The sequence below is a fragment of the Aquarana catesbeiana genome, linkage group LG05 (assembly GCF_042186555.1).
Source record: "Aquarana catesbeiana isolate 2022-GZ linkage group LG05, ASM4218655v1, whole genome shotgun sequence".
In the NCBI taxonomy this organism is placed as follows: domain Eukaryota; kingdom Metazoa; phylum Chordata; class Amphibia; order Anura; family Ranidae; genus Aquarana; species Aquarana catesbeiana.
In genome coordinates this window covers 23,177,191-23,192,464 of record NC_133328.1, presented here as the reverse complement: position 1 = coordinate 23,192,464, position 15,274 = coordinate 23,177,191, and the positions used below count along the sequence as shown (strand labels likewise).

The following is a 15,274-nucleotide window of genomic DNA, read 5'->3' as shown; positions in this document are numbered from 1 at the left end:
GGACAGTTTTTCTTTGATAATAGTAATAATATTATAATTAAAATAATAAAATAAAATAAAATAAATAAAACAAAAAAAATCAGGAGATATCCATTGCCATTTACCACCAAATGAAAGCCCAAACAACAAATACCATACATATATGTGGTATCGCTGCGATCGTCAGGAGCAGGAGAATTTATTTTGGGTTGTTCTTTGGTGGTAGATTATGGTAGTACCAGAAATATACATCTAATATTTTTACTATTATTTTGGGCCAGTTTTTCTTTGATAATAGTAATAATAATATAATTTAAAAAATAAAATAAATAATAAAACAAAAAAAATCAGGAGATATCCATTGCCATTTACCACCAAATGAAAGCCCAATTTGTCCTAAAAAAAAACACGGTTTAATCCACCTGGATGCACAAAGTAGTTGTGATGATATGTGCGGTTTTATTAAAGCTACTTTCACATAGGGGCCGCGCCACATTAGCTGCACCTTTTGGACGCTAGCGGGGCGCTTTTACCCCCCCGGGGGGTAAAAGAAAGGGTTAAAACCGCCCGTGTTGCGGTACTTTCAAATCGTTTTTCAGTCGCTTTCGGAAGCACTGCCCATGCATTCCAATGGGCAGAGGTGGTTTAGTAACGCTGTATACAGCCCTCTAACAACCACCTCAAAGATGCTGCTTGCAGGACTTTTTTTGTAATGTCCCGCAGGCGCACTGCCCCAGTGTGAAAGCACTCGGGGTGACATGGTAGGCACTTTACAGGCGCTTTACAGGCGTTATTTTTAGCACTAAAACGTCTGAAAAACGCCTTCAGTGTGAAAGTAGCCTAACACATGTCAAAGTTGCAAACTTGTGCTTAGGCCTTAACATTTGTTTTACCCTTAGGCGTGCGAAAAACCGCAGAGGTGATCAAATACCACCAAAAGAAAGCTCTATTTGTGGGGAAAAAATGATAAAAATTTCATTTGGGCACAGTGTAGCATGACCGCGCAATTGTCATTCAAAGTGCGTCAGCGCTGAAAGCTGAAAATTGGTCTGGCTAGGAGGGGGGGTTTAAGTGGCCAGTAAGCAAGTGGTTAAACACACTTTGCACCCTTGAGGACAATTTCTTATTTGTTCATCTTTGGCCATCCAGATATAAAATTGAAATCTGAATGCAGAAAAACAATAAAGAAAAATCTTCATGAACCGCACCCAATGCCATTACTTTTATTTATGAATGACGTAAAAAATAATTGGAATTACCTGCGAGATATAATACATATCAATTGGTTACATTTATCAGTCCGATCCTGCCCTGGCTTCTTTTTTTTTTTTTTTCTTGGCAGGGAACCCCATCTGAAATGTTTTCTCCTATCAGGGTCTAAGCGGTTACAAGATACAGACACATGTTCCGCCAAGGAGGAAAGAGTTTGATATTAGACAGATTTAACAAAAGAATGTTATCTAATTGAGACCAACTGGTCTCATTGTTCCTTATAAACTTCGCAATATATTCAGTAAAAGGAGCAAAACCCAACAGATGTTTCTCTTTAAGGGAGTCAGACAAAGATTTCTCGTACGCCATAAATCAGGTCCTACCCCGAAAAAAAATTTCCAGGACAGTGCCCGAGGCGAAGAACGGCATTACGATAAGGAATGGCGCTCACCTCGGTGTGTATCCAGAATTGGTAGAGGAGGTTAAACTGAAGATGGACGGCAAACACCGACGGGGGGATGAGAAGCGCCATCGGCCAATAGAACATCTGGAAAGAAAAAAAAAAAGAAAAACACATTTATATTGTAGCATTTCAGTGGTATTAACCCTTTTAGAACTGCCCTACTTCAATGCGACTTTCGATGCGACTTTGACCTAAAGAGTGTAAAGTCAGATCAAGGTCACACTCAAAGTTGCATAAAAGTCACACGCTAAGCCCAGGTTCACACTGTCACTCCGACTTCGGGGAGGCTCTTTCAGAGACATCTGTGCGGGTTCCTGTACAGATATCTATTAAAATCGCACCCAAAGTCGCCAAAAGTAGTACAGAAACTACTTTTTGGGAATCGGTGCGGCGCCGCAAAGTCGGCGTCGAACTGATTTGGACGGTGCCATTGCGGGCAAAAGCCACCAATTTGGCAAATCACATGCCAAATTGCATCAACGTAAACCTAGGTTAAATCGTGTGACTTTAGAGTCGCACTGGTGGAAGCGTAGCCTAAAAGCCTACCCCAACGCTTCATATTCCTGATATGTGGCTGCTGTACCATGTACTTGTATGAGGAAGTCTGCTGTTCTCTTTGTATTGCTTCCTTTGTGTGAAATCCCTGGTGCTCCTGCCAGTCTCTCTGCTTTCCTATTAAAAACTGACCGCACTAAGCAGGAGAGCGCAGCATGGTCAGTTCTCTAGCTATACTCAGCCTCCAATGATCAGACTTGTCCTGACACGCCCCCACTGCACAGCCATTTGCTGGAAAGCTCAGTGTGCTGCTGCTGCTTCTCCTCCCCCCCAGTTTTTTTGCAGCTGAGAACAGAGGGAAAGTGATCACTAATAAAAAAATGGAAAAAAGTATTTATAATGTTTTTTTTTTTAATTTTTATATATATCTATATAAAAATGTTTTGCCTTTCATTTCTATTTTAAACTGAATGGGTTGTTTTACAAGATGATCGTTTACAATCAGTTTTAAGTTCCAGAAGGTTTTACCCCCTTCATGACCAGACCATGTTTTGCTATTTGGCACCGCGCTACTTTAAATCGGAGTTCCAGTCATTTTTGTGTTTATTAAAAGTCAGCAGCTACAAAAAGTGCGGCTGCTGATTTTTAATAAATAAGTTGTCTAACATATGTGATTGAATGAGTAAAAAGTAACAACAAATAAAGTCCATCCAATGTAGTGACATCAATGTGAAATGACGAACGATGCGCCCAAGGAATGTGATATGAAAGAGAGAGGGATGACTTCCACCACTACGCGTTTCATCACAACTGCCGTGCCCTTGGACGACATCAGTTGTGACGAAACGCGTAGTGAGGGTTTGTGCAGGTCCCGGAGTGATGGGCTGCATTGGAGAGCCGGCCGGCTTGATTTTTTATGCTCTGTTTATCTACTTACTACAATAAACAGTATCTACAATACATTTTTTACATTAAAATTACCGTAAGATTTTACACTATGGAAGCCTTTATTTTCTTCATGGGGATCGTGTGGCATTATGTTCCTTTGAGTGGTGAAAACCTATGAAGATGCTGTGGCTGTGACTGTTGCTGTGTTTAACCACTTCCCGCCCGGCCTATAGCAGAATGACGGCCGGGCGGTGGTTCAGTTATCCTGACTAGGCGTCATATGACGTCCAGCAGAATAACAGCCGCCGCGCCCAGGGGGGCACGCATCGCAGCGATCGGTGGTGCGGCTTGTCAGTCTGACACACCGCTACACCGATCTCGGTAAAGAGCCTCCGACGGAGGCTCTTTACCATGTGATCAGCCGTGTTCAATCACGGCTGATCATAACGTAAACAGGAAGAGCCGTTGACCGGCTTTTCCTCACTCGCGTCAGACAGTCGCGAGTAGAGGAGAGCCGATCGGCTGCTCTCCTGACGGGGGGGGGGGGTCTGTGCTGATTGTTCATCAGCGCAGCCCCCCGTCAGATGTCCACACTAGACAACTAGGGACACCACCAGGACCACCACAACAGATGGATCACCAGGGATGCCACCCTAGACCGCCAGGGATGCCAGCAAGTGCCCAAACAATGCCAATCAGTGCCTACACATATTGCCAGTCAGTGCCAAGCAGTCAGTGCCTGCCAGATGTCTCCTCATCAGTGATGCCCAGCAGTGCCATCTATCAGTGTCCATCAGTACCACGCATCAGTGTCCATCAGTACCAATCAGTGCCCACCCATGCCACCCATCAGTGCCACCTATAAGTACCCATCAGTGCCGCCTATCAGTGCCCATCAGTGCTGCCTGTCAGTGCCCATCAGAGCCGCCTATCAATGCCCATCAGTGCTGCATACCAGTGCCACCTATCAGTGCCCATCAGTGCCACCTATCAGTGCCACCTTATCAGTGCCCATTAGTGCAGCCTTATCAGTGCCCGTCAGTGAAGGAGAAAACGTATTTATTTACAAAATTTTATAACAGATACAAAGAAAAACTTTTTTTTTTTTTCAAAATTTTCGGTCTTTTTTTAATTCGTTGTGCAAAAAATAAAAATGCCAGCAGTGATCAAATACCACCAAAAGAAAGCTCTATTTGTGGGAACAAAATGATAAAAAATAGTTTGGGTACAGTGTAGTATGACCGCGAAATTGTCATTCAAAATGAGACAGCACTGAAAGCTAAAAATGGGCTTGGGCAGGAAGGGACAAAAGTGCCCGGTATTGAAGTGGTTAACAAAGGCCCTAGCTGGGTATTAACCCGAAAGCACTTGTGATCTCCCGTAATAGGAGATCATAGGAAGTTGGTAAGCGGCAGTCTAGTGGTGGAAGTCATCTCTCTCTCTTTCATATCACATTCATTGGGTGCATCATTCGTCATTTCACATTGATGTCACTACATTAGATGGACTTTATTTGTTGTTACTTTTTACTCATTCAATCACATATGTTAGAAATTAGCACAACTTATTTATTGGAAAAGTGTATGTGTATGTTCATAGCGGGGTGCCCACTGCACATGCGCGAGGGGCGCCGCACTCTGTGACTGGTCCTGAAGTCATCTAGGACCTGTCAGGTGTCTTCCCAAAAGCTCCATATCACAAACAGGAGGCGGGGAGGAGGCCTTAAAGCTGAACTTGCCCTTTTGGGTGGAGCTCCACTTTAACTGGTAAATTGCAACACTGTACGCAAATGAAATTTATGTATTTTTTTTTCACACAAATAGAGCTTTCTTTTGGTGGTATTTGATCACCTCTGGGATTGAAATTTTTTATTTTATAAACAAAAAAAGACAAAAAATTTTGAAAAAAACCCCAATATCTTCTACTTTCTGCTACAAACTTATCCAATTAAATTTAAAAAAAAAATCTAATTTCTTCACAAATTAGGCCAATATGTATTCTGCTACATTTCTTTGATAGGAACATCCCAATAAGTGTATATCGATAGGTTTGTGTAAAAGTTATAGCGTTTAAAAACTATTGTATACAGTGCCTTGAAAAAGTATTCATACCCCTTGAAATTTTCTACATTTTGTCATGTTACAATCAAAAACATAAATGTATTTTACTGGGATTTTATGTGATAGACCAACACAAAGTGACACATATTTGTGAAGTGGAAGGAAAATGATAAATGGTCTTCAATTTTTTTTACAAATAAATTCAGCCCCCTTTACTCTGATACCCCTAACTAATATCTAGTGGAACCAATTGTCTTCAGAAGTCACCTAATTAGTAAATAGAGTCCACCAGCCTGTAATTTCATCTCAGTATAAATACAGCTGTTCTGTGAAGCCCTCAGAGAGTTGTTAGAGAACCTTAGTGAACATACAGCAACATGAAGGCCAAGGAACACACCAGACAGGTCAGGGATAAAGTTGTGGAGAAGTTTAAAGCAGAGTTAGGTTATAAAAAAAAAATATTCCAAGCTTTGAATATCTCACAGAGCTCTGTTCAATCCATCATCCGAAAATGGAAAGAGTATGGTACAACTGCAAACCTACCAAGACATGGCCGTCCACCTAAACTGACCGGCTGGGTAAGGAGAGCATTCATCAGAGAAGCAGCCAAGAGGCCCATGGTAACTCTGGAGGAGCTGCAGAGATCCACAGCTCAGGTGGGAGAATCTGTCCACAGGACAACTATTAGTCGTGTTCTCCACAAATCTGACCTTTATGGAAGAGTGGCAAGAAGAAAGACATTGTTGAAAGAAAGCCATAAGAAGTCCCGTTTGCAGTTTGTGAGAAGCCATGTGGGGGACACAGCAAACATGTGGAAGAAGGTGCTCTGGTCAGATGAGACCAAAATTTTATTTTTTGGCCTAAAAGTAAAATGCTATGTGTGGTGGAAAACTAACACTGTACATCACCCTGAACACACCATCCCCACCGTGAAACATGGTGGTGGCAGCATCATGTTGTGGGGATGCTTTTCTTCAGCAGGGACAGGGAAGCTGGTCAGAGTTGATTGGAAGATGGATGGAGCCAAATACAGGGCAATCTTAAGCTGCGTACACACGAGCGGAATGTCCGACAGAAAAAGTCAGACGGAAGCTTTTCATCGTCTATTCCGACCGTGTGTATGCCTCATTGGACTTCTTTTTTTGAAAATCCTGACGGACCTAGAAAAAGAACATGCTCTAAATATTTCCGACGGAACCAATTCCTATCGGGAAAACCGCTCGTCTGTATGCTGTTCTAACGGACCAAAAACTACGCATGCTCTGAAGCAAGTACGAGACGGAAGCTATTGGCTACTGGCTATTGAACTTCCTTTTTCGTCGTAAGTGCTGTACATCACTGCGCTCTGGACGGTCGGACTTTAGATTACTGATGTGTAGGCAAGACCGCTTGAATTGAATTCCGTCGGAGTTCCGTCGGAGAAACCTTCGGAGTTTATTCCGACGGCTAAACCGGTCATGTGTACGCGGCATTAGAAGAAAACCTGTTAGAGTCTGCAAAAGACTTGAGACTGGGGCGGAGGTTCACCTTCCAGCAGGACAACGACCCTAAACATACAGCCAGAGCTACAATGGAATGGTTTAGATCAAAGCATATTCATGTATTAGAATGGCCCAGTCAAAGTCCAGACCTAAATCCAATTGAGAATCTGTGGCAAGACTTGAAAATTGCTGTTCACAGACGCTCTCCATCCAATCTGACAGAGCTTGAGATATTTTGTAAAGAAGAATGGGCAAAAAAAGTCCCTCTCTAGATGTGCAAAGCTGGTAGAGACATCCCCAAAAAGACTTGTAGCTGTAATTGCAGTGAAAGGAGGTTCTACAAAGTATTGACTCGGGGGGGCGCCATACAAATGTACCCCACACTTTTCACATATTTCTTTGTAAAAAATGTTAGAAACCATTTATCATTTTCCTTCCACTTCACAAATATGGGCCACTTTATGTTGGTCTATCACATAAAATCCCAATAAAATACATTTATGTTTTTGGTTGTAACATGACAAAATGTGGAAAATGTCAAGGGGTATGAATACTTTTTTCAAGACACTGTATATACTGGAATTAGCATTTTTTTTATTTTATTTTTTTATACAAGTAATGGGGGTGATCAGCAGCTTATAATGGAACCACGATAGTGCGGCGGCCAATCTGACACTAAGTGACACTGGGTGGGAACTGACACTGACATCTCCACTGTATTAGTGTCACTGGAGAAGTCAGTATCAGTTAGTCAGTTCCCACCCAGTGTCAGTTAGTGTCAGATTGTCTGCAGCACTATCACGGTCCCATTAAAAGCCACTGATCACCCCCATTACTGGTATAAAAAAAATTATTTAATTCCAGTATATATACAATAGTTTGTTTTCTATGTGCCTTAGTGGAATCCTGTGTTTAGCCAGTGTGACAAAGCACAGGTCAGCCTTCAGTGTGAGGGAGCCCCAAGACAGCTGTTACTGGAACACGTGTCCCCACTGGAAGTGACAGAAGGTGCGACGGCTCTGGTCCCCTAGCGAGGACAGCAATAAAAACCTAATGAGGTTTTCAACCAATCTCTGCTCTTTCCAAAATTAAAAAAAAAGGCTAAAGATAAATTGAAATACATTTTAACAATTCTGTAAAACATCTGTAAGGGTAACGCTGTATATATTCAGATAATTCTTTATCATGGATAGAAAATCTAAGTGACGCATTTGTCACCGTTTACACAAAGCAAATCGCTTCCAGGTGTCCAGCTTGTGGTGTAGACATGGCCATTGCAGCCGTGTTGGGTTCCACATGTTACAATTTATACGGAGATGAAGGGAGTAATGGACCAGGTATACACAGATGAACCTAAGCCCCATCTAATCTGAACACTTGAGGTCCAGCGAAAGCCTATCTCATGGGGGGGGATGATGGTAAAAGCGCCGTATATTTTGTGTGGAGCTCAAGTTCTGCTAATCAGCTGCAGGTGGGCCTGAAGTTTAGACCGTTGTGCATCATCAACCTTCGGTCAGTCCTAACTTGCTTTTCGTCTGCTTGTACCCTTTTCCAATTTATATGATTTGCAAAGTATCTTAGTGCTTTCAGGTGTTTGCTACGCTCCACTGAAACCCAATCAGGTGTAGAATGCTGTGGCAGGGTTTCGTCCACAAATCAAATCACATTAAGATCTCGTCATTCTTAAGTTCCTGGATTTACTAGGAGTGAAGGTCAACGTGTTCCATAGTGGATGGAGGTCTGAATTTTCCATTCTTATCAGGTGTGTCTTTTCATACGAAGGGGATATGGCTGACTCTCGGTGAAAGCAAAGATGTGAAAGTCAACCCTTGCTGCTTTTGGCTGGTAAAAAAAAGCTTGTACTTGGCTTGGTACTTAGATATTTAGATGTTTTTGTACATTAGAGTTAGACAAGGAAAGCCCATGGGGTCAAAGATTGTAAACCACATAGAGGCAGTGGATTAATTGTACTAAGGATCTCAAGATGTTTTCAATTCATGGGGCCCCTACCAGTTTATTGGGGTCAAGCATTAGGGACAGTGTACACAGATAGTTGTCCTTTACTTCTGTTGTAGGTTCTTGAGACATTTCTTAATATTTTAGAGCGCAGAATTTTGAATATTTGAATCAAATCATGTGCATATTCAGTGTGCATACATAATGTGTGAGGTCATCATGAAGGAAACCATTATTAAAGTCTGGATAGAACTTTTTTCTTGTTTCGTTTTAGCCAACCCCTATGGACCCCCTATGAGCAGATTTCAAATTTATGCTATGGATGTACTTGTGCAACCATGACTTTATCATTACTTAAAGCGGACCTTCAGACCTTCTCTTAGGTGGCTCAGTCACCTCTGCAGTGATACCATATATCGTGCATGCACAGATGTGCCTACAGGCTCTGCCTGGCCTTTGGGTCCTGGCAGAGCCATTCAGAACATCTGTGCACATGCAGGTGATTTCCTATGCATGCACAAAGATGGCGAAGGTTTGGGACCTCCCTAATAGCCACCAGTCTAGGAAAACCTGTGCATACTCAGATGTGCTGCAGGGTCACTCAGGGCCTGAAGCCCCGTGGGACATCTGGGGATGGGGGTGAAAAAAAACCTTATGCAGAAGTGCTGCAGGGAGGGAGAGGAGGTAGGGTAACATGACATATACTTTAGGGTGAAGGTCAGCTTTAAGATAACAAAGTATTACCTATTTAGCACCATCTTACATCACCAATGATAGGACACTGTTCCTTCCACTGACACCAACAATGGGGCAATAGTCCTCCCACTGACACCAACATTGGGGCACTATTCCTCCCACAGACACCAAAAATGGGGAACTATTCATCCCACTGACACCAACAATGGCACTATTCCTCCTACTGACACCAACATTGGGGGACTTTTCCTCCCACAGACACCAAAAATGGGGAACTATTCATCCCACTGACACCAACAATGGCACTATTCCTCCTACTGACACCAACATTGGGGGACTTTTCCTCCCACAGACACCAAAAATGGGGAACTATTCATCCCACTGACACCAACAATGGCACTATTCCTCCCACTGACACCAACATTGGGGGACTTTTCCTCCCACCGACACCAAAAATGGGGCACTATTCCTCCCACAGACACCAAAAATGGGGAACTATTCCTCCCACTGACACCAACAAAGAGGCATTATTTATCCTCCTACTGACTACAGGTACTATGTACCGTATTTTTTTTTACTCCCTCTGACAACCAAGTCATTGACATTTTTTTTTCCACTGACGATGTGGCATTTTCTACTCCCACTGGCCAAAGTTCGGTCCTCCTAAAATCTGAAGACCAGTAAACTGGCCCATTGTTTGGAAAGTTTGGAGACCCCTGTACTATAACAATGGCTGTATGAAGAACTGAATTCCTGAACAGTTAGGCTTGTTTGATTTGGCACATTGGGTTACGAACAAGATTGGGGAAGCGCCTCTGATAAGGAGATTTATGTGTTCAAATCAAGGCTTCATTTTCGGAGTATGCCTTTAATTGGATAGGCTGAGCCTATCCAAAACGAAATCCTGTTTTTTTTTTTTTAATGCAACTGGATTCCTTCTTTGATATTAATACTTTCATTTCTTGGCACCTAAATCAGAGTAAATGAGAGAGAGTTTTGGCAGAATGTCTTCGCCTTCAGAGGTGCCCAGATGTTCGAAGCACGTATCACACTTGTTAATACGCTCATTCCCAAACCTTAAAAATGCTTCTCATTCCACAAAGGTTATTAAATTTCCATTCACGTCAATTTGCAGCATACTCCTTCACAGCTGTGGATCCATAATTTGCGACACTTATCCGTACACCTCTCTCCATGTGGGAGAAGACTTTGGACCGGGCTCACTCTTGGGCTGGGCAGTGCGTATTATAATCTGTCACCTGCTACCAGTTGATAGGTTTCAGATGCGTTGTGGCTTAGTGGTTAGTATGGTCCTTGTGCAACATTGGGTTCCTGGAATCCATTCCCACCAGGGCTCTTTCTGTATGGAATTTGTGTATTGTTTCTGATTTTCCTCCATAATCCAAAAACATTCAGATAAATTAAACCGTTAGTTCCAGGTTCATAAGCTCACTCCTTTTCAAGGCTGGTCATTAGGGAAGCTGCAGCCCAAACATTACTATACAGTCCCATTGGAAACCAAAGCATATATGGGAAGCCACAATTTTGGCCACCTTTCCTCTTGTACAATATTATGGAAATCCGCTGCCACAGTTACAGGACTCTAAGGAACAGGCAAAGTCCCAAAATATGAGGGCTGAGCTGGTAAACCTGACACCAATTACACTATATACTAAATTAGTGGTCTCCAAACTCATGCAATGCAGCTCTTTGTTTGTCTCTATTTGGCCCTTGGGGCACTGTTCCTCCCACTGATGTTAAGCACTCCTAACCCTACTGATGCCAACATTGAGGCACTATTCCTCCCCCTGACACCAAAGATGGGGTACTATTCTTCCTACTAATACCAATGATGGGACACTATTCCTCCCACTAATACCAATGACGGGGCACTATTCCTCCCACTAATACCTACAATAGGGCGCTATTCCTCCCACCAATACCAATAATGGGGCACTATTCCTTTCACTGATATCAAAGATGAGGCACTAGTCCTTCCACTTAACCAATGATGGGGCACTATTCCTTCTACTGACGCCAATGATGGGGCACTATTCCTCCCACTATTGCCAATGATGAGGCACTAGTCCTTCCACTTAACCAATGATGGGGCACTATTCCTTCCACTGACACCAATGATGAGGCACTATTTCTTCCCCCATTGACCACAGGTGCTATGACCGCCAAGCCTAAAGCATTATTTTTATTGACGCTGGATCAAATTTCTAATTACAATGGCCACAATCTGGTCCACCTAAAGCCTGAAGAACAGCAAACCTCCTAGTTTAGAGAGTTTGGAGGCCCCTGTACTAAATGTTGTAGAACTTGCTGTCTAAAACAGCTGTGAGAATCATTAATTCAATGTATCATACTTCCTGATAAATTGTGTCCCGTGGAACCCCCGCAACACGTTGGCTTGTCTTTAGTTTAAAGGAATTTAAAAAAAAAATATTTGTGGACTATATATATATTCGGTGTGGTACTCTGTCTATACAAAATTTTCTTTGGTTTACAACGAAGGCTCCTCTCAGTTTTTTGCATGCATAGAAGTTGTTCAACTGGAGAAACTGCACTTTTCCGTTAATAGCCAGTCATGTACTACTAAATACAGTACATGCTTTTCCCTGTTTTGTACCTTTCCAGTGCTGTTTTAATATTTTGGAAATAAACCTTACTGCATTGTGTATGGGAGTGCGGCCATCCTTCCTTTTTTTATACAAATGTACTAATAATTTATCCCATAACTTTCACTCATATCTTGCAATGGGAACCACAGGAAGCTGCTGGGCAGCTTTGAGAACACTTCCTCTAACTCTATACCAGGGGTCTCAAAACTTTTTTAGTATGATGGCCAGTGCCGGAACAAGGTCATCTAGAGCCTAGGAGGAGCATTATGTGTCAGCAAAAATCCCCTCCAAAAAAACACTGAGCGCTAATCTGCATGCTTACTCCCTAAACATAAATCTCCCCTCCTCCCAGTACAAATCCACCCCCCTGCTAAAATCTCCCCTCTCAGCACAAATCTTTGCCCCGTCCCACTACCCAAATGCTCCCCCCCCCAAAAAAAAATAATAATTCACTCATTTCATTTTTCGTTTTCATTTAACTCGCTTTTTTGCTTTTTTTGGGAAATTCGAAAATTCGGAAAATTCAAAAATTCAAAAATTAGGAAATTTGGAAATACGAAAATTTGGATTTTCAAATTTCCGAATTTTCAAATTTTTAAATTTTCACATTTTCGAATTTTCAAATTTCCGAATTTTGAACTTTCGAATTCCGAATTTTCGAATTCCGAATTTTCGAATTCCGAATTTTCGAATTCCGAATTTCCGAATTTTCGAATTTTAAATTTCAGAATTTTCAAATTTCCAAATTTTCAAATTTCAGAATTTTAAACTTTTGAATTCCGAATTTTCGAATTTCCGAATTTTCAAATTCGGAATTTTCGAATTTCAAATTTATGAATTTTCAAATTTATGAATTTTCAAATTTCCGAATTTTTAATTTTTGGATTCCGAATTTCCAAATTTTCGAATTCCGAATTTCCGAATTTCCGAATTTCCGAATTTTTGAATTCCGAATTTTCGGATTTTCGTAATTGGGAAATTCGAAAAATTAAAAAAATCTGAAAAAAAGAAAGAAAATCTGTAAAATTCGAAATAATGACTAACTAATAATAACTAACTATTAAATTATAGGTATTGGAATTTCCTTTCAAATTTGGCTGTTTGTGAATGTAACGAATACAAATTTATCTGAAGTTACGAATTATCCGAAATAACAAATGCCTTATCTAAACAAATGGAAATTTCCAATTCACGGATTTCGAATTTACGAATTTCGGAAATTTCGAATTTACGAATTTCCAATTTACGAAATTTAAAATTTCCGAAATTTCGAATTTATGAATTTCAAATTTACGAATTTACGAAATTTCGAATTTACGAATTTCTGAAATTCCTAAATTCCAATATTCTGAATTTCCAAAATTCCAAAAACTTCACATGTCTACCTCCTAGCACATATCCTCTACCCCTAAAATTTCCCCTACTAGGACATATCTTCTCCCCCCACTTCAAATTCTTCCTCCCAGCACAAATTCCTCCCAAATCCCCCCTCCTAGCACGAGTTGTCTCCCCCCCAACCCCCTCTCCCAACACAAATCCCCTAAAAGTGGACTACACATTATAAGAAAATCGGGCGAACGTTTGACTGATTTTTCTCGATGTTTCACAGCAAATCGGAACCGATGAAAAAAAAAATTATTCTTACAAATATTCTCGTACGACAAAGTCTTTCTTTTCTGATTTTTCTTGTACGAAAATCATACGAAAGCGGTACACATTAAAGGAAAATCGTTCGTTCTCTTCACGTACGAGAAAAATGTTGGAGTTTGTCCCTTCGGGATTTTTTGCATGAAAATTCGGAATCGACTGTTGAAAGTTGTGTACACGCTATACGAAAATCATACGAAAATTTTTTTGACGAAAATGTTCGCCTGATTTTCCTATAGTGTGTGCGAGCCTTTAGTCACTATATTTGGTGGATATATAGAATCATATGCATCTTTGGATATCGCCTGAAAGGGAATTTATTGGACATAAAAAAAATCAGCTTCGGGTCCAGGAGCCGGCATCGTAGGTAAGAGTTCCCCACTGCTCATGCGTGAGCCACGCTGCGCTATTTGAATGGTTCTGCAGTCTTCTGGGACCTGTGATGAGTCCCAGAAGACTGCGGGGTGGAAGGAGGGGGGGCGAACTGCCGCACAGATCACTGCAGCGCTCTAACTGGAAGTGGGTACCTGTCAAAACAGGGAGTTAGTACCTGTCAAAACAGGGAGTGAGTACCTGTCAAAACAGGGAGTGGGTACCTGTCAAAACAGGGAGTGGGTACCTGTCAAAACAGGGAGTGAGTACCTGTCAAAACAGGGAGTGGGTACCTGTCAAAACAGGGAGTGGGTACCTGTCAAAACAGGGAGTGAGTACCTGTCAAAACAGGGAGTGGGTACCTGTCAAAACAGGGAGTGGGTACCTGTCAAAACAGGGAGTGAGTACCTGTCAAAACAGGGAGTTAGTACCTGTCAAAACAGGGAGTGAGTACCTGTCAAAACAGGGAGTGGGTACCTGTCAAAACAGGGAGTGAGTACCTGTCAAAACAGGGAGTGGGTACCTGTCAAAACAGGGAGTGGGTACCTGTCAAAACAGGGAGTGAGTACCTGTCAAAACAGGGAGTTAGTACCTGTCAAAACAGGGAGTGAGTACCTGTCAAAACAGGGAGTGGGTACCTGTCAAAACAGGGAGTGAGTACCTGTCAAAACAGGGAGTGGGTACCTGTCAAAACAGGGAGTGAGTACCTGTCAAAACAGGGAGTGAGTACCTGTCAAAACAGGGAGTGAGTACCTGTCAAAACCATTTCCACTTGTAAACAAGTGGAAATTCCTTTTGGGTGAAGTTCCGTTTTAATTATGTTTTTACGTTATATGTTTATTTTGTTTATTTCGGATTCGTTGAAATTTTCTACCATTGTGATTCTGAGATTCAGACATCTCCGAATAACGAAAATTTCACCCAAATTTTGATTCATAACAAAATGAATTACACATGTCCACCCACTATTATTCTGCAGCAGGGCAGACTGAAGCCAGTGTGGGTGTCTCTGGTTTTAGGGCACGGCTGGGCGCTTCATGAAGAAGTGCCAGGCTGTAAGATGTCTTTTCCTGTTTTATACATAAGCACGGGCCAGACGATCCTACAGATTTCCCAGGCACCTGCTGCAACACAAACTGTCACAGGCCATAAGACATGCCGATCGCTCCAGCGCTGCCCCTCTGTGCCGCTCAGATATTTGTCTTGGCACACGAGAGGGAACAGGTGGAATTAAGTAGAGCTCAGCTTGTTTATGCTTTGCTTAAAGAGATATGCTGTGCTAAGCGATCTGTGCCCGGGGGGGGGGGGAATTACTTTTAAAAATAGAAAATTATTTTGCAGTCGGATAAGGTGATGCTGCAAGGGCTTAGCTGTGGCATAGATCTCTAGTGGAGCACA

At 41.9% G+C, this 15,274-nt stretch overlaps 1 protein-coding gene across 1 annotated transcript in view; it reads right to left on the bottom strand.

The window, feature by feature from the left end:
• Nucleotides 1-15,274, bottom strand: part of AGMO (alkylglycerol monooxygenase) — a 314,856-nt gene that overhangs the window by 173,703 nt on the left and 125,879 nt on the right. The window contains exon 5 of the mRNA XM_073629523.1: nt 1,643-1,738. Coding sequence (XP_073485624.1) covers nt 1,643-1,738 — 96 coding nt within the window. The remainder of the gene's footprint in view (nt 1-1,642; nt 1,739-15,274) is intronic.